This window comes from Stegodyphus dumicola, chromosome 11 (assembly GCF_044657685.1).
Source record: "Stegodyphus dumicola isolate Sdum_Otavi_A_Nest chromosome 11, ASM4465768v1".
In the NCBI taxonomy this organism is placed as follows: Eukaryota; Metazoa; Arthropoda; class Arachnida; order Araneae; family Eresidae; genus Stegodyphus; species Stegodyphus dumicola.
This window is the reverse complement of record NC_140778.1, coordinates 107,556,971-107,577,595: the sequence shown is the minus strand read 5'-3', so window position 1 is coordinate 107,577,595 and position 20,625 is coordinate 107,556,971. Positions and strand designations below refer to the sequence as shown.

The window sequence follows — 20,625 nt, the reverse complement described above, 5'->3', positions numbered from 1 at the left end:
ATGTACAAGAATGTAAAGAAATATTCGATCTTTCACCGACGTATTTGGTGAATGTTGACATTCTCTGGTGAAAGTCGACATTCTCCAATTTCACTCTTTCACGGTAACATATATACACACATATACCCATATACATATACATGTGCATACATACATTTCTGAATCAGGTCTCGATAAGAGAAGAATACCAAATTTAAATTCCTTCAGCCAAGATGATTTTTCATATATTTATATATGCACTTAATATTATGAAAATTTGTCAAACTTAGTTTCAGACTAATTTGTATTGAACATAAACAGTAAAAAGTTTCTTTAGTCTTTTTTTTTTTTTTTTTACTCCTGTACAAAATTCAGTATAGTAAGATCTACCAGAGAAGGCTTATAAAATGAAAACTCATCTTTTAGTGGCAAAATCTTCCAAACTTTAATTTCAATACAAAATATAATACAAAGAAACACTGATGAATCAGGCATTGCCAAATTCAAAACCAAAAACTAATAAATATCTGTATGATAAAAATCCTACTATTTCACAAATACAGTATTTATAATTTTTTTAAATTTATATTAAACTATTGTTATATGCCTTATGTGATTTTTTTCCCTAACACAGCATAATATTTAATTAAAGATAGTTTTACTATAATAGTTTTGTACTACTTTTGTATTTCACAATCAAATACATTCATTATAGTATACTACTACAGTGTTAACTTACATATTTTAAAAACATGTAAAGCTCAGGATGACTACTTGGGTTGTTGGTCACTTCAAAGAGAGGCATGAAGATATTTTCAAGTATTTCTTGAAAATTTGAAACTAAATTGTTAGATTTGTAAACATCGCTAAAAAGACAGAGAAAAATGTATTAAATTTTTTTTCAGAAAATGTTATAATTCAAGGCCACAATAATAATAAAATTATTTTAATGAATGAGCTATTATATTCAGGAACATGTTTATATTGGGTTCAAAAAACATAATTTTCCCCCTTTGATTAATAGTTTATTGTAAATTATAAACAATGCAAAAAAAGTTGTACAAGAAAACGTTTGCAACACTAGAAGTAGTCTTTCTTTGACATTTTAATATACGACATGTATAATTTACTATGTCATTCTTTAACACGTTGAGTGCAGCGGCAGTCCCTGGGGACCGGCAGTGAACTTTCCGTGTGGCGAGCGGTCGGTCTTTGGGGACTGGCACTGGAATTTTCGTTTGGCTGGCATCGGTCCATTGGAGCAACAGCATTAAAGTTAAAAAATAAATATAGTCTCAATGAAATGTGATCAAATTTAGTTTTAATGAAATGTATTGAAACATTCTAAACAAAAATACAGCTTAGCTCACTGCCAGCTGAACGGAAAGGACAGCTAATTCGGCGCCACGCTCAACGTTTAAAAATATGAGATTTCTGCACGAGTTTCAGGAAATCAGTTAACTAGTTTTGTTTCCTCTTGTAAAGTTATGAATAGCTTTAAAAATTAAGTGTTCAACAAGATGTATTTCTACTTTTCATTTGTTTTAAGCAAGCAATATTTGAACACCTTCCTATAACATAAAAACTTCCTACAATATTATAAAAACTTCCTATAATATAAAAATCCTTCTCTTGAAAAAACAACAAAAGAAAAAGCATTATGAAAAACAATTATACTAAATCTTAACTTAAGCTAATTGAAGAAAAACTAGTTAATATACAGTGCATCAGAAAAATTATATACAATTTAACACATAATTATTATTCAGAATAGGGAGTGAAATACAGTAGCAATGTGTAGTGGGATGTTTGCTCAACAGAGACACTATATGTACTTGAATGCTAGCATCAACACACAGCAGGTGGCACTAAATTAACAAAGCAGAATCATAACTGACCTTTAAAAAATACCAAGCTACAGAAAATATACTGAAAATATGTGAATGTATAGGAGTTTCTACTACAGAAATGAGAGTATCATTTTAACTCTTCTTCATGACTTACTGCTTGAATATGTGATAAATTCAAATTCAGATACAGTGTGTGATGAGTGCAAAGGCACATCAGGGAGGCCTTGCACAAGCTTCTTCAGCTACAGTGATGAAAGAGTTTACACGTTCATCTCGAAACTATTGGACAAAAACTGGCTGACAGATATGTTAAGTAAAATAAGTATGTATTAATTAACATTTATTAAGGAAACTTAATGGAAAGTGTTCATTCAAGAATTAAAAAATCGAACTATGATGATCCTGATAGATTTACAGTTTTACAAATGATTTCAAAACATGGTGCAAAATGATCTGGGATTTGTGGGTAAAGTGATTTGGCCAAATGATGCACGCACACTATCAACTTAATGGAACTGTCATCAAGATATAATTATGAGTACTAAGTTATAAAATATCATTACATTTACTGTGCAAAAAAGCTGTCAAAGTACTGGAAATCAATACCTACTGTGCACTGTCATCTAAAAGGCTAAATGAACTTTTTGCTTTTGAAGGTAATCTTACAGGATAAATGTACATGAACACACTTCATAAAGCCATTTTGCTTGGCATATGCATACTTTGGAAATGCGAGTTTTTGTCATTATGGAATGGTTTTTAATCACCAAAATGAAGTTCTTTCACCTAACCAACAACATGTCTGAATGCATCTCTATCAGAATTTACCAGGATAGGTGGACAGAATGAATAGTTTTCATTGAGTTTTCTCAAGATTCTCCAGTTTCAACACCACTAGATTATTACCCGTGGAGACCCTAAGGATAAAGTACATCACAATAAGCTAGTTATACTGATCAAATTTAGGGACAAAAATGTTAAGACCCATACAGCAATCCAAGAGCAAACTTTGGTCAACAGTATTCAAGCAATAACAGAATGCACTCAGAAATGTCTGGATGATGGGGACCCATCATTTTGAGCATTCACTGCAAATGTGAAGCAAAAAATGGTATTATATCCTCAAACACATAGCAGTTTTAATTTAATGTATATATAAGGTCTCTGGAACTTTAAAATATGTTTTTCTTTATCAAATGACTTTATTTGTGGATACATTAGTATCAATAAACTGGAAAAGCAGATGTTAGAATTTTACACATTTTTGGCACATCCTGTATACAAATCAAACTTCAAATACATTATGAAATAAATCCTTATGAAATCATGCACTATAAAAAATATCTAGTTCATGCAGGTAGCCTACTTTATTTAGATAAGTTAGTTTACAATTAATTTTATCTTGTCTTTTCAGTCACAACAGAATTACATTATTTATAAAATCAGTTAAATACTAGATACCGCATAATCTATGAATACAGAATGAAAATTCTAACATCTATTTGCTTTATTTATTCATACTAACTTATGCCTGTTCACAATTAATATAATTTAATTTATGCATGTATAAATCTTCTACAATCTAATATGCTTATTTTCTACAATCAAGTTTTATGCATATGTTATTAAGGATTTTGTAATAACTATTCAGTTTCTTTAAAGAAGAAGGCATTTCATCTTACTAAAGACGAGGAATTTGAATAACCCATCGATTATTATTTGAAAATACATTATGTTTGACAGCCCACTGAGCTAGTCGATCCCACTCATCTCGTTTTCGGCCATATATAGAAAGACGTAATTCAGCATTTTGGTACTTGCTTTCTTCCAAATCACTCATCACTTCCTAAAAAAAAAAAATAAACTTTTTTAATATAATAGATGTATTTAAAATTACATAAAAATTTTAATTCTTATCAACATTCTTCAAGTTTAAAACCAAATGAACACAATTTTAGAAGTATTTCTTACTATTATCACCTATTGCTAGCATTATAAATCTGAAGTATAGTATTTAAATGCAGTAAAGGAAATGTATGCATTGTTATAAAGATATAAATTTTTACAGAAGCATATATTTTTTAGTTAATAAGCAGTATTTTTATTTTCCCTCCATTATTAACAGTTTTAAAATTTTTAGCATTTAGAAAAGTTCTATATTTTTCTAGCTGATTTTCCCCAAACAATTTGGAATGTTAAAAAATATTTCTTTTGACCATCTTCCCTCTACAATATGTTGAAAAACACAGTTTTTTTTTTTAAATCAGGGTTTTTATTTTGAATTTTACGATGAGACTTAGTAACAGAAATATTTGTAAATCTCAAATAAACTTTGAAATAATAATAATGAAAAACAGACTCAGTGAAAGAGTTTTATAAAATATGATACAGCAAATATTTTTACTGAATATTCAAGCAATTTCAAGAAGATATAGTACTACATTCTATACACATATTCACAATAATAACATACTTATTTTAATAGCATATTTGTCTTCAGAATTAACAAGCATATTAAAGAGAAAGCACATGATATAGATACATTATCTTGAAAGTATATTCTGTAACTGATTTCTTTAATAGTTTATCAGGTTTTAATGATGTTATTCTAATGGAATAATTATATAATAAATATACATCAGTTTTACACATCTAAATTCAAGTATTTCAATAAAATATTTTTCAGATCTTTTACTGATCAAATGAAAATAATTTCAAGAATTCAAACCTAAACAAAATACCGATATTTGGAATCTTATTAACAGTTAGCTTATTAGCAGTAATTTTCATTACAACTTCATAAATAGCTTTTAGAAATTTGAGTTGAATATAATAGCTTCTAAAAAATGTTGATTCCTCCGAAATGCATTAACAAGTGCTACACATTTAAAGGTAATATTATACTCTATTATTTTATATTACACACTGAACATTTATCTCATTCATAAAAAGAAGTGATTATGATGAGAAAAATAATCCTTACCTTTAATATATGAGCAAAATACTTTCCTTCCACAAAATTATCCGTTTTCAAGAAAATTTCGCGAAGTCTACTTTCACCAATTGGATTGTATTTTGCATTAAATTTATCAAACCTATGAAAAGTATTTCGATCCTATAAATAAAAGTTAAATACAATTTATTCAAGAAAGAGGTAAACAAAAAAAAATTATAAGTTACATATTCAATGCAGTTTTGAAAAATTGATGCTCCAGGATACATTAAAATTTTCAAATTGTGTTAAAATATATAGTTCACTACTTTGACAAACTTAAAAAAAGATACCATTATAATCAGATAAAATATTCAGAAATACGCCTAGTATGAAAAATACAGAGTGATGCAAAAGAAGGTTGACATGTTTTGAATTAAAAGCATTTATTAATAAGATTTAAGACTTGAGAAAGTTTGATGTCTCTGCATTTGGATGATTTTGTATTGGATATATTTAAATTGCATTTTGCATTATTAAAGCAAATTTTCACATTTCTTCAGAAACAATAACAGATCTTTAATATTAAATATTTTAAAATTTATATATTAACTGAACTTTATATAAAGTAAAGAATATACTTTCAAGATAAGTTAAAAATATAGTGGAACCTTGAATCACAAACTTCTTTCATCATAAAAAAATTGTGTAAGGGGGAGGGGAAACTAAGATGACAAATGACACCTTCAGTCATTAACAGCCAAGTCAGCAGCAAATGCTTTTCAAAGTTATTTGGAGGTAATCTAGGTAGAATTAATACTCATGAATTTCATTAACCCTTTGACTATATATACTAAAAAATATTACCCCCTTTTCTATCTAAGTGAACAAAATATGTCATAAATAAGGTTTAGCAGTCGGGAATTTTTTGACAAACAAATTTCAAGCCAAAGGCTGGGACACCTATGTCCCAGCCATAGTTAATGGTGGGATACATACCTCGCATATGTAGCGATTGACTTACTACATGCACACCTATTATTCTGGAAGTCTTTATTATACAAAATAGATTTTACATTGTATGGTACAGGGTAAAGCATTCTTTACATTACCCAACATTATACTTTGAGCAACTCATATTTGTTCTTTTCTCTATATTCATTTGTGTACAACGAGCACAGCCGCATCTTGATTTTCCAACTATCAGAAGATGATCTCCCAAGGCTCAGGAGATTCAAAGTATTTTTTTAACACAATAGTAATTTTTAAATTTCTAGTGGGACATATATGCCCCATTAGTAGTTCAAAGGGTTAAATCATTTTAATGTTTTTCATTGCTTCACTCTCAATAACAAAACCTGGCAATAAGAATGAATTTGGGCCTGAGGAAAATTATGTCATATTGTACTGCAGGTAGTGATTTTAAAATATGTTTTGAAACTTAAGACACTTTTTGTTAACTACAACATTGTGTGTCTCAGCTTAGGCTTGAAAGTTAACAATGAATACATGGAGGATTTATTAAAAGACCATAACAGCCAGCTCAACAAGAAAGAATTGCAACAATGTTAGAAGCAGCAACAAAAGATGATTGGGAAGGAAATGCCTGGGAGAAACAGGAAGGAAGAAAAGAGGATCCTAGTCCTTTGACACACAAAATGTTTCCAAAAGGAAGGCAAGATGCAAAGTTTTCATTTAATGAAATTATCCTGAAAAGCATTAGAAAGTTTTACAGCATACACATTTTCACTGCCATGTCTCCTTTTAGAAGCATTTTAAAATGCAGACAACAAATCATATTGGATAAATTTTGATTGAAACAGCGATTCAGAAAGTCTTGAGCAGAGCTGAGTAAGGCCAAGAGACAAAGTAAAGATAAAATATGATGCTAGAAAGCCAGTTAGTCCTCTGGTGTTTTTATGGAAGGAGACTCCTTATCAGAATAATAACAGCTTCATACAAATACAATAAAATAATAAATTAACTTTTCACCTATTTTATCTATCTAACATTGTTTATATAAATTTTTGTGTTAGGTACAATGATTTGCATTGGTTTTGTGTTGTGGAGTAAATAAAATACTACCCAAAGTTTGAATCATCAAGTAATCATCTGAGATATAAGAATGGATTAATTCATTTTACATTAACTTCCATGGGAGAACAGTTTTGGTTTATGAACTTTTTACTTGTCGAAGGACTTTCCGGAATACATTAAATCATGAACTCAGATTTCATCGTATAAAAATGGCAATCCCCATTTGCATCATCATGTAGTATATAAACTCTTCTCCTTAATGAATAGTAAAATAAATTAGGTAGTTTTAAAGAAATAGGATTATGACTTACAGCATGGACATCTAATACATCAACACTCAAATCATATGCTGTCAAATTCAGAGAATCAAAAACCTAAAAAATAAAGATTTTAATATTAGAATGAAAATTTTTCATTGATTACAACATGAAACATAATATTTCCTTTGCTAATATTCTGTATATTGTTAAGCAGCGCCTTCTTTTTCTAGCCCCCCCCCCATTTCTGGCATTAATATAAAAAATATGCTTTAATTATCTCACTAGCTATACAGGGCTTTTGAAGAACAATATTCTAACATACTTATATCTTCACACCAACAGGAAGTTTTTCTATGATGATGAGTATGTATGCAGAATTGTTAATTTGCATTTTGTCACTTCAAACATTTTTTTCCAGCAGTTAATTTTCTTAGCTGCCATATTTTCAAGCTTGACATTAGTTATCTTTTCTTGTAATGTAAGCTCTTAACACTTTTCCTTACTAGCTTGTGCATTACAAATTTGTGTTATACAGATTCTTATGATAAAAAAGACATGCTTTTGTATTTCATTATTTAGTTTCAATGCAGTGTAATACACCACCACCAAATATTGCAATTTCTCAGTTTATAAAAGCAGCACCATGAACACCGCTGATCGCTATATACTAAACATCAATTTATGGTACACTATCATACATGTATTAACAGATGTAGCATATTTAGGCAAAATTAAAACTTAATTCAGCATAAGTTGCAATAAAAACAGTGCATTTCAATTGGCTTTAAGCATCAGAATTTCTTCTTTAGAAAAATTATTCAGAATTCATTAACACAAGGAACAGAGAATGTCCTTTGCAGAATTTTTAATAAAGAAACAAATTTTGAATTTAAACCTGTCTTTCCATCTCTTTTTTTTTCCCAAAGATACGTCAAATTTACTTCTTCAAATTCCAAATTAGCATTTCTTACTGTAGACTTGCCCCTATGTGTTTTTATTTTTTTAAAACATTTCCCCTTCAATTTAGATCTTGCGTTCCATTTACACTAAACTTAGAAGTTTCAAACTTAGCTTATATGATAGCATATAATTTTTATTCTTAACATTAAGGAGGATATATTATCCATTAAAATGTACCATGCATCTTGTAAAGTAACAAAATGGACGGTACTATTTGAAGATAGTAATTCATATCAAATCCAAAAATGTCCATTATCAAAATTATAGAATTCAATTCTTAACACTGGCCCCACTAATGTCCTATCTTGATTGAGTTTGAACTACGAGTCGACATTTTTGATTATTTTGGATTGAACATTAAATTAATCTCCAACATGCCAAAAAGAAACTCATGTTTACTAATGAACTGAAAAAACGGAGTATCCATTTTTGAAAAACGTTTGCAATAGTAAAGTGAAATGTGAAATGTTGGTTTTCAGAATTTTGAGCAGCTGAAAATGGGTGGGGCTATTACAAATGGGACATTACAAATTTTTTAAAATGTGTGGAATATAATGACAGCCCATTAGTAATGGCAACAATTAATCATATTTTAAAGGCACCAATTTGTGACAAAGAATCCTTAAAAGCAGCAAAAAAAGAAACTTTTGCATTTAATGTTGCTATTTGCAATTCCAGCATTCAGTTGACTGTTCATCTAAATGGTTTTTCAAACTCTTTGAAACAAAGTTTAGACTAGCCAGAACAAAGTTTAAGCTGTCGTTGTTATTGTGATTGTGTGACTGTCAATTCAGCTGCTCCATAAAGATAAAAAAAAAAAATTGTGATAGTATCAAGATTCTTCTAACAGCAAAGAAATTAAAACTGTAAAATTGTTGTATGACATTTTATATTAGATTGTGATGTAAAACTTTTAGACTTGAGAGTTCCCAGTGGAACTGCAGAAATACTGACAAATCATTTAATGTCAGTTATGAAAACTATGAAATAATAAGAAAATAAGGTGTGGTGGAGCAGAATTTTTATCTCGATAAACAGCAGAGAATTAACATGGTCTGAAACTGAGGCTTCAAGTGAAACAATTAATGAAACTGTTTCAAGTACAATAAACATGGATCATCTTCTTGATGAATTAGTGATTGCAAATGCTTTCTGGACAGCTAATTATGAAATTTGAAAAAATAAAAGTTGTGAAGAAAATTAGAGAGAGCTTTTCAATCATTTCAAAGAAAGCATATTTCACTGTCTGATTCTTGTTCAAATAATAGAATGTATTTTTAGCATGCCAGGCACATGGATACGATTCAAAAGAGTTTTCTCAAGAATGAATATTTTATGGTCTGAAGAAAGATGTAGAACGGCTAAATCAACCATAAAATCTTTAATTAAACTAAGCTGTAAAATTAACAATGAATTAAACTGCAGTAGATTTTTCAATGCCATATAAAATAAAGAATTTTTTAAAAAATTCACTAGTTATAAACAAGCATTAAATAAATCTTTATAATACATATTACTAATAACTATTTTATAATAAAGCATGCTCAGTTGAGTTATTAAAATTTTCTTTAAATTCAATGACGTTTTTGGTTAACTTTTTTATTTAGTTATTTCAGTCACAGGTACTTAGCCTAGTAGATTTTATAGTCTGAGTATTTTCTCAAAATTGTCACGGTTAGAGCAAAAAATATGGAAGCTTACTTATAATGGGAGTTGACTGTAATATTACAAATATACTCATCAGTGTTTAAAAGCTGACCAGTTAAAAATCAGTAAAAATTACATTTTAGCTGATATATATATTTGATAGCCCTTTTAATGTAAGTGTTCAGGAAACAGGAAAAGGAAGAAACAGGTTCATTTTAAAGCATATATAGTTAATATGCTTGTCTTTAAAGTCTTATATATAATATAATCTTACATATTATATTATTTTAAATCTCATATATTATATATATTTGTAAGTATATTTGTCTTTTTTAAGTGTACTATATTTAATGCAGTACACTTTAAAAAGACAAATTATTAAGTCTAGAAATGTTAAAAGTGCTATTTAAATTATTACCAAAACAAAATTTTAAAATGCCAGAGAAAAATAAAAAATACAAAAATCTACAAAATGTTAATTAAAAAAGACTTCTATGAGTTACAAATTTTAAATCTAGAAAATGAAAAAAGCAATAAAAATAAGTGTTGGATGCTTTATGCTTGAAGATACAGAAGAAATCATTACATACTATGATCTTGAGAATAAAAAACTGGAAGATTATTAAATGGTTACTTGTCTAATATTACACAGATAAACAAAAATTTGAAAATTAGGAAGCATGAAAGCAAGATGGTTAATATGAAATTATCCTGCAGTTCCTTAAAGAAAATGCAAGCCCTTACTTGAGAAGCTGTAGAATCTTTCACTGTTGAATCTGACTTCATCCACTCCAAAATAAAGAAAACTGAGTTAAATGCTGAATTTAATTTACAGTTTATACATTTTTATTTCAAAATAACAGATTTCATATCTAGAATCTTTTTATACACAACAGGGTCTCTGGCCCAGATGTGTCATTTTTATATGCACAAACAGCACAAAATGAAATGATGATAAATGACAAAATGAATCATAGAATGTTTAATCACAAAAAATCCACAACTTCTTTCTTCTCTATTATATAAATGAAAGAGAAAACATGATTACTAAGCAGAAAAATGAGTTCAGTACTTGAAGAATATGTTCAGTTCTTTCACCAAAAGGAAATTAATTGGATTTAAGAACTAACAGCACTAGTATTCATGAAGTGCTTCAGGCAGAATGCCTCCACAGGCAAAAAAATTAGTTAATACAATCACTATGAATAAGGTCACATTAATTTTTCTACAAAAATTAAAGGAATAAAAGAGAATAATTGAAGAAAGAATTAAAATTTCAAAATATTAAATATGAAGGGAAAAAGGATCACAGAAGTAGAAGCTTAGAAAAAGGAAAATCTAGAAAATGATTTTTATTTAAATATTACATTCAAGAAGTATATTACCACCATTAACATCAATGAAGATTTAATATAATCACCCATGCTTCTTACTGTATATTATTTACAAAAATAAATAAACTTCTCACAGATCAAATATCAAATTCCTCTCCTCTTAAAAATCCAATTAAAAATAATTCTAAATAATTATTTCTTTTAAACTTGCATCTTGATTTATTTTAAGATAAGAATAAACATTATACAACATTTAAATACTACATATTAGTATTTCCAAAGGTAATTTTAATACATTTAAGTGTATGTACAAGACTATTAAGTGTGGAGAAAGAAAGAAAATGGACAAATACATATTTTAAACAGGTACAATCAGCCTGGCAATAAAAAATATATTTAATATAGTTTTAATTTGATAAAAATATATCTATAAATAATGTTTTATTTTATAACATTACTTACATATTAATATATTTACAGAAGCGCATGCTACCTCAAACAAGAGGTATGAGCTGCAGATCTCAAACAATATTCTAATTATAGGCACAAACATTTAAGTCTATTTTAGATGATACTTTATGTATAAAGATAATTTCAAACACGGAGCTTTGCGTTCATATAGAAGCAAAACGGAATGCTATTCCTCAGATATGTATTTAGAACTTGATTCAATCCCACTGCTGAAAGTTACAATGCAAACATTGATTTTTGACATTTAATGTATTCCCACTCCTCTGTAAATTTAGTAGTTTTTTTGTTACCAATACAGGTCATAAGCAGAATAAATTTCATTCAATTCTGATGAATCCTTAAAAAGCTGCAATTTTTAAAAGCAGCAGTATGTAACAAAATCTTTCCTTCAATCAATCAAAGGTCTTATTGACCACATTTATTACATAATTAGTGTACTACATAGTGTAAATAATATTTTACTGTTAATGACTTAACGGTTACTACAGTGCAAAACTGAAACAAACAAATAAGAGAAGAAAATATGTATATTGATTACCTCCTGCAGTGTCAGTGGTTTTCCATTAGATAAGCAAACTGTTTCATTTGCACACTTTTTCATTGTTCTTTTGATGAATCGCAAAAGATGTTTCTGATTCATGCAAGATGCAGCATGTACATGAGTATCAACCTACATCACATAAAATAAAAACTGAATTATTTTTTGGTGAAAGTAACGGGCATTTTTAAACACTGTAAAATAAAAATATTAGAATACTATGAAAATTTTTAAATCATTGTTAAAATTTATAAAATAAATTAAAAGATACCAAAAAATTTTAATTAGAAAATAGAATTTTTCTGTATGCATTTGAATAGTCAAGAAAAGAAATTAAAATTTAGATATTTAAAGGAAAGTGTATGAAATATTTAATCAAAATTATTTAAGTAGCTGTATTACATAAATAATACATTGCATGTAATGAATGTCAGCATGGTAAAGTACCTCATATAATGAATTACATGTATACCATACATTTTTTCATATGTTAAATATGGAGCTAAGTTTGTTTTTATTTCTGTTTAGATAGTGTATATATACAGAAACTGAACAAAGAAAAGTAGCAGAGGAGAGTGCAAGTAAATTTAGTTCCTAATATAGCCATTAAAGGATTACAATTCATAGTTGAAATGGATCATGAAAAAGCCTAGACAGAAGCTTCTGGTGAGAAGGGAAGAACATGGATGGGTTTATCATCATTAAATTTTAGATGTGTTAGGTGAGCTGAATATGGAAAAGCACATCTACTTAAAGGGAAGAGATGCATTTCTAAAAGAAACTTGCTAATATTCATGTTACACATGGGAAAACTATGAAAACCAGACATGTAACCTATCTGTTTGAAATGAAACCTGGGTCAAACTCTGAGTACCCAGCAGTCAACTTTCAGATGTGAAAAAAGCATCTAAGCCACGACTAAGCAAGAATAAACCAATTAAACGAAGATGGCATATCCTTTCACCCCGCACTTCTTTAAAACCACCCTGAAGAAGAGTGGAAAGCTATCCACAACATTTGACAATTTTTTTGTTTTAACCAAGACCTCTCCCCCCTCTCCTAAAAAAGATCAAAAACATAAAAGAGAGTTCAGTCTTGCATTTGAGACTGGGTATATGCCAAACTACTTTAAATCATGAAACTACAAGACTATAGACCTACATAGTGTAAATAATATTTTTTATAACCAACAAATAAGAAAACCCTAAAACTCTGATTTTTTTTTTTTTTTTTTATGATTACCAAATAAGGAAACTAATATTCATTGGAACTTTCTCACAACATTTTACAATTTTGGATGAGGCTTTGGAATGGATTAAAATTATTCCCATAATAACCTATGGTAGACAATGCTCCATAAATGAACTACTCATAGGATGACTGCTATCTCAAAATATTGTATTGGTTACATAAAGCACCATTGTACAATCTTTGAAAATGTAAGTTAATGGAAGCTTATATTAGCTATATTAAACTAAGATCATATTCAAAATTTTGACAAGAACTAGCAAAGAAAAATCTTTTAGTATTTTGAAACACTTAACTCTGAATAAAGAATGTATGTTTATACAGTACAAATTGATAAAAATTCTTTTAAATCAATAACAAAAATTTAAATTTTCAAAACTAATTAAATTTTACATTTGTATAGCTGTGTTTATCAGCCTATATGACTGAATTTCAACAGGAACCTAGATTTGGAAAGCATGGTTGAAAAGTGCAAGGTAATGGATAAAAATTTACTTAAATTCATTCCAATGAAAGAAATTCCATTTTCCTCCACAAATATTTAATGATGATTGTTTCTGATGACTGTTATTCTTGCTTAATGCAAAGTTTTCTTATACCCTCTATTTGTATTCAATGACAATGTTCTTGTAGCTATAACGAATGACCATTTAAGTTACCTGAGCTCTTCTTTAAAATTCTTACCAACTGCATAATGTAGATAACAGACCACAAAACAATGCATTAATTATTTCTTTCTCTCTCACAAAAGATAATTTTTTAAAGCCTTTGCAAGTATTAGATTCACTAACTTTAATTATAAGTTAACAATAATTTTAAGCCTGGTTTTTTAAATAAGAATAATACTGCCATTGGCTTGAATATGCAGCTGTTTATGTAGGAAATTTTAGCAGTCAATTGAAAAGTCCACACAAGTCTTTGTAAATCTATAAACATTAACTATGAACTTTAAACAACATCAGCTATGAAATACAATACTTCCAGCTAATATATATGACTGGATTAGATTTTTATATTACTTGAAAATATAAGACTTAATTTTAACAAAAATGAATTTTCACAAAATTTTAATTTGTTACATATGTCCTACATTAATATATAAAGTCTGATCACTTGATTATCAAAAGTCAGTTTAAGTTACAGAGGTTTCTTTAAAATTTCAGTAAAATTATAGATACATGAATATGAACATTATGGAAACTAACTTTAAAGAGATGCACTAAATCTGATTGAAATAAATCTTTAAATTTATTGTTCTATTTGAAATGTAACAGTATTTCAAAGAGATTTTATTTTACATTTTTGTCATTTAATTAAATCAATGACAGATAAAGAACTAAATAAATTTTATTTATACCTTTCTTATGTTATAAAAGTCTCTATGCGGAACTGCTTTTTGTGCTGTAAGTTCTGTCATTTCATTAAGTAAAACATGAAGTTGATATTTTAAATATAAGTAACTCAAACGTCTGTAGCAGAAAGATTTTCTAGAAAAAGAAAAATATGTACATAAAATACATTTTTATTTCTTGAGAAGTATATATACATTCAGATATTATAATTAACTATAAATACTTAATATTCAGCAAAAAGGAAAAAAATTATTCCCTAATAATTTATAAAGCCTCTCTCATTAAATATTTAAAAAGAAATCTGTTTCTAAAGTAATGTTTGAGAAAGATCATACAATCTATGTTATATTAAATTTGTTGCTACAGTAAAATGAACATATCGTAAAACAGCATAAAAATTAACTGAAAAATACACACGGGGGAAACTCTTGCATAGTTTACCATGGATATAATTCAATAAATCCTTTAATTAATTAGAATCAATGGACGAAGAATGATAGCAAGAAGTTCATTTTGTAGTCTCATGTCTCCTGAATGAAAGGATCTTTCATTAGTTGTTTCTCCATTTGTTCCTACATTGATGCATTCTGCTTCAGTCAATACATAATTTCTCAATTAACTCATAAAGGCATAGCAAAAATAATAACTAGGTTCATTGATTGACTGAATATTGGTAGTGTTCAACATCTAATGTTTCTGAAATGAAACAAATATTACAATTGCATCACCCACGTGAGATTTTACGTGAACCTTGAATGCTTGTTTTCTTCAGAACCAATAGAAACTTGATGCTATACATGCTTGCATTGTTAATAAATGCATAATTGCATTTCTTAGCAATTACCCAATATTTCACTGAAACTGACTAAAAATGTATTAATATTTCTTTATTTGTACACTGCTTTACAGGATACTTATTTGCATCACTGGATCATCTATACCCATCACAAACAAACAACAGGGGTTTCCTGAATAACAAATATCTGAATAAATATTTGTAAAAATGTATTCCCTGAAACATGAGTTTTTTTAAAAACATTTATAAAAAAATTAGATCAAAATGAACAGAAATATGAAGTAGTTTCTTAGCATTATCTGAAAATAGGCTTAAGAGTACGTGCCAAGCTAACTTTACTTAAGAGTACTTAACTTTGCTTAAGAGTATGAGCCAATCGCAGGTTATTTTGGTTGAGCAAATTAACCAGCAGTGTCTTTTAAGATAAATGTCTGATGGCTACTGCCTAACAATATAACTTCAAACAAGAGACACACGAAGCTTTTTAAGATAACATTTGTCTGCCATACTGTTTGAAATCATTATCACTGGATCTGTAGCTATTTATTTTATACACCGCAAAATCAAGATCTGGGAAAGAATAATTTATTATTATTTATATACTATTTACTGAAGGTTAAGGATACAGTTTGGAGGAAAAACATATTTATAGATCAGTTATTGTCAATTTTGGCACTTACCTTAAATACCACATCCACATAACATACAAGCACTGAAATATATTACATTTCTAATACTAATACCATATGCTTATGTAATGTCCACAACTCGATTTTCAGCAAAATACTTCACATAAATAACTTACTAGTTTTCACTTGAGAAATACAAGTAAAAAAAACTGAATCACACAATGTCCCAATTATCATTTTTGTTTAAGAAAAATTACAATATGGAGTTACAGGAAGAGGATTGCAAGTATAGGAAAAAGACTGGATACACTGCAAACTTGATGTAGAAGGAAATAACCCATAGGTGCTGTTAACAAGGGAAGATGTGTGACAGGACATCTTTTGGAAAGATTTAAAAGTAACAAGCATCTCAGAAGTGATAGATGGAACTGAAGATGATTCAGTGTTGTGGAGAAGATGAGACATTCTTGATTATGATATCAAAAAAGACAATGGAACCAACATCAATTCACCAGAAAAAGAATGACTAGAAAATAAGAACTTGCAAGTATTATTGTCTGCTTATGTGACAACAGAAAGTATTATGTGATGAATATAAAGAAAATAAGTGTGATATCTGTTTCATGAAATGAGCTTAAAAATAATTGCCAAAAAATTGCCGCTGAATGCATATGCTTTTTGTTTTTTTAATTTGCTGGGTAATTATAAATACTTATAGTATTTTTTACACAATTTGTCCTTCAAAAGTTAGCATAGGCTTCTCGTGGAAAAGTAAATACATTTGAGCTTAAAAACTGAATAACCTGCGTAATGTCTGCACCTGAAAATTTACATCGAAACAGTAGAATAAAAAGGGTGGATACATAAGTGTATATGTTAATTTCTGCACAAATGATCAATAAATTTAATTTCACATAGCATAAACTTATACACATGTAAAATGTAAAATATTATTTTATCAGGAATTATGCAATTTACCCTTTTGTGATCAATGTATTACATATAACATTTAAAAGCTAGCAGAAACTGAAAATATTATGAGATGTTTCTGAGGAAATACAACAAAGCACACACACTAGAGCTATTTATTAGCCCCGAGAAGAAAAAAGCACTTACAGAGGTCCATCTGTTATCATTGCACAGATAAAATTCATGTCAGCAACAAAAGTGGTTAAAGATGGGAATGGATAATCCAGACGACGGCCATCTTCCACATCTTCTTTTGTTCTATACACCTGGATCACACCATCTTCAGTGTTAAGAACATAATTTAGATCTTCTGGAAAATCTCGTTTCCATGGATCTTTTTCTAAAGTTAAAATTAAAAAAAAAAAAAAAAAAAAAAAGGTTATGTATCTGCAGGAATATTTTGAAAAATTCACTGAAATAAACATACATAATGTAATCTGAGTTTTCAATAACATCAAATTTCGCTTTTATTAAAGTAAAATCAGCAAGTTAAAACTAAATGCATCTACTTAAAAAAAAAAAAAAAAAAAAAAAAAAAAAAAAAAACTGCTATTACATAGAAATGATCATGAGAAATGCAATTTTCTGCATATTGGAATTAAATAAATATAAATTAGGTTAAAGTATATTTAAATTATCCATTGATTTATTTTGGTTTGATTTTGAAGGTACACATATAGAGTTTACTAAACGTCATTTTGCAGTTTGGAAAAACTACAGATAATTTAGTAACTGAATTCTGACAACTACTGAAAATGAATCTCAAATTACATACATCAAACTTAATATATAAGCTAGCATCAGATAAATCATTAAAAAGTCACATTTTATGAATGAAGCAGCTAATTTGGGCTTTACCATTTTCAATTCACAATGAAAACTTTGTCTAGGACAAAAAAAAAAAAACAAAAAAAAAAAAAACTTTTTTTGCTGAATTTCATTTAAATTTATTTCCTCGAATTTCATTAGAGATATATTTTTCATTCAATTAATTCAGTTCTCACTTTGTGGCAAGGCAAAAATACATAAAAACTCAAAACATCTTCAACAAAAATTGCAAAATTCAGAAAAATAAATAAATAAATAAAATAAAACACCAAATGCAGATAAAAAATTAAAAAACTTTACAATTAAAATTACAGTTTCTATGCCAAGACAAACAATTCACCCAGCAGGCAGGAAGGCAGATTTTTTCGTTACACTAAACTGAAAATTTTCTTTTGGTCCCACTGATCAAAAAGACATCGAAGGTGCAGAAATTGGCTTAATTCACTATTCTACTAAAGAGTTTCAAACGTAAACAAATGGCGACTATGTTAGGCAGAGTAGCAGTTTAACAAATTTTAAATTATTGATAATTCTACAGCTATTGCATGCAGATTAATTAAACACTTAAAAAACTTAATCGGAACACAACAATGTAATTCAATCCTTTTTTAAAGCAAAAAATGCACAGCCAACATATAAGAATAAAAAAACAGCTCAATGAGCTGGGTAACAGAGTGAGTGTGTATATATATATAGAGAGAGAGAGAGAGAGAGAGACAGATATAGATATACGTCTTTGGTGTGACCAATTGCAACTGAAAAGGGAATGCACAGCTACATGTTATAGTTGTCCCATGGACAAAATTTCAAAGTTCTGAGGCTACAGTCCCAAGCAGCACGTCTCCAAAAATATACGTATAATTTTGGTGAAATAAGGGTATGGTATTTTTTGCACGTTACTTTTACGAAATTTATACGAATGAAAAAGGCTGAAGTTACTGTTAACTCTTGATCGTTATTTTCCACACGTTATTTTTATGAAAATTATACGAATCCGAATGTACTGATAAAACTACCGCCATGATGGTATATTTTATTCGTCACTTTTACGCATATTATACGAATCCGAATGTTCTGAAAGAAACTACTGCCTTTATGGTATATTTCATTCGTCACTTTTACGGATATTATACGAAGTCTAAAAAGATTGAAAATGAAGTTTATTAATTCAAAATATTTAGTGTATTTCTGGCATTTCACTTTGTTTTCCTTGTCCACGAACATGAAAAAAGGGGCAGTCATATATGAGGCTAAAATTTTTCTATGTGAGCTAAATCTTTACGTGCATTTTTGCAAAAAATTACATTTTCTTAATTTAAACATCTTCAAAATAACTTATTTATTTTCTTATATCAAATTTGTTATTTTTATTCATATCAACACTTATATTAATTTACACAATTTAATTTCTTTTATGAAAATCCTATTACCCATTTAACTGGAATAAGCTGTATATTAAATTTGTGTACTTACTGAGTTTGGTACAATACTCTCCTTATTTTATTTAGCAAATGTGGGCAATTGAATTGGAATAAGACTAGCAAATCTTTCATGTCGAGGAATATAATAATAAATACAGCAGAAGATGCTCGAAAACGTTTAACTTCTTGAACAATAGTTTAATGTAGACCAAAGGATCATTAATTATAATCAAAGATATACTAATATTTTTATTTTATAATAATAATAATAACTCTACGAAATTGCAAGCTGAATCCTGATATTTAACATATATTTCAGTTCCTTTAATCTTTGTTATAAAAATCATATGAGGCTAATTTTTTAAAATTTTGTTTAATGTACGGAAAAAATGATATAGCGATTTTAATAATTTTTATATGAGGAAAAAATTAATAAATAATGTAAATAAATCATTATATTATATTTTATATTTTTCCTGAAACAGTTAAAGACATTCTTAATATGGAGATCTACAGAATAAGTACAAGGGTCCAGTTAAATGAACTCAAAATTTGCATAGTTAATTTTACGCTATAAAAATGAACCGGATTTACGATTATACACTGAGCATGCGCATATACAGACATTTCTATTTTTCGTAGAAAAATTTAATTATTACCTTAATACAGAGATGCTGTGAATATAAATTTATATAATGCAAAAGTAAGTTTATTTCACATGCTAATTTACTGTCTGTCTATGGTAAGAACAGCTCTCGCCAGTTTGTCTGCAGCTGTCTGTTGCCGTAGAAACGAGCCCTAACCCATTTTTCGTAGGGGTGTCTTGAAGACTTACTTCTGAGTTTGCCACCTTGGCGCATTTAAAGATGATTTGGCGATATTCACATTTTGTTTTAGTTTCAAGTAAAATGCTTGTTGACCCTTTGCGTCGACCCCGACATCCAATTTCCGAAAATGAAATTCGATGGCGTAGATAAAGCTTTTGCAGTCAAGAAACGGTCTTTGATTTTGCCGTGTGAGGTGCAAGTCGCTAAATTTGCAATCCCTCTAGATGTACAATGAGTAAAAATAAACTTGTAGGGAAATAAATTTAAAAATCCGTGTTTATTTTTGAAGAAAAATTTTAATTTCGACATTTAAAAAAATTATGCTATTATTTTGCTTCTTTTTTGTTTATTTGTTTGCTTGCAAAATCATAGATGACATCTTAGAAATCTACTTGATTGCCCCATTCTCTTTATATAGTATAGACGCACTTCATAAATATAAAATAAATTTAATTTTTATAGTTCTCCCCTCTAGCTGATCTACCGTGAACATTCAAAGCAATTTCTTCAGTCTTTAAATGACGTTCTGCTATGTTTTTATTTCAAA

General features: G+C 28.4%; 1 protein-coding gene across 1 annotated transcript in view; it reads right to left on the bottom strand.

The window, feature by feature from the left end:
- The window catches only part of LOC118183583 (AMP deaminase 2-like), a 71,497-nt gene that overhangs the window by 12,893 nt on the left and 37,979 nt on the right, over nucleotides 1–20,625 (bottom strand). Inside the window, exons 6-13 of the mRNA XM_085827060.1 lie at nucleotides 17,150–17,342; nucleotides 14,614–14,743; nucleotides 12,009–12,140; nucleotides 10,410–10,454; nucleotides 7,110–7,172; nucleotides 4,813–4,944; nucleotides 3,512–3,675; nucleotides 719–845 (exon numbers count right to left, since the gene is read on the bottom strand). Of these exons, the coding sequence (XP_085683186.1) occupies nucleotides 719–845; nucleotides 3,512–3,675; nucleotides 4,813–4,944; nucleotides 7,110–7,172; nucleotides 10,410–10,454; nucleotides 12,009–12,140; nucleotides 14,614–14,743; nucleotides 17,150–17,342 (986 nt within the window). The remainder of the gene's footprint in view (nucleotides 1–718; nucleotides 846–3,511; nucleotides 3,676–4,812; nucleotides 4,945–7,109; nucleotides 7,173–10,409; nucleotides 10,455–12,008; nucleotides 12,141–14,613; nucleotides 14,744–17,149; nucleotides 17,343–20,625) is intronic.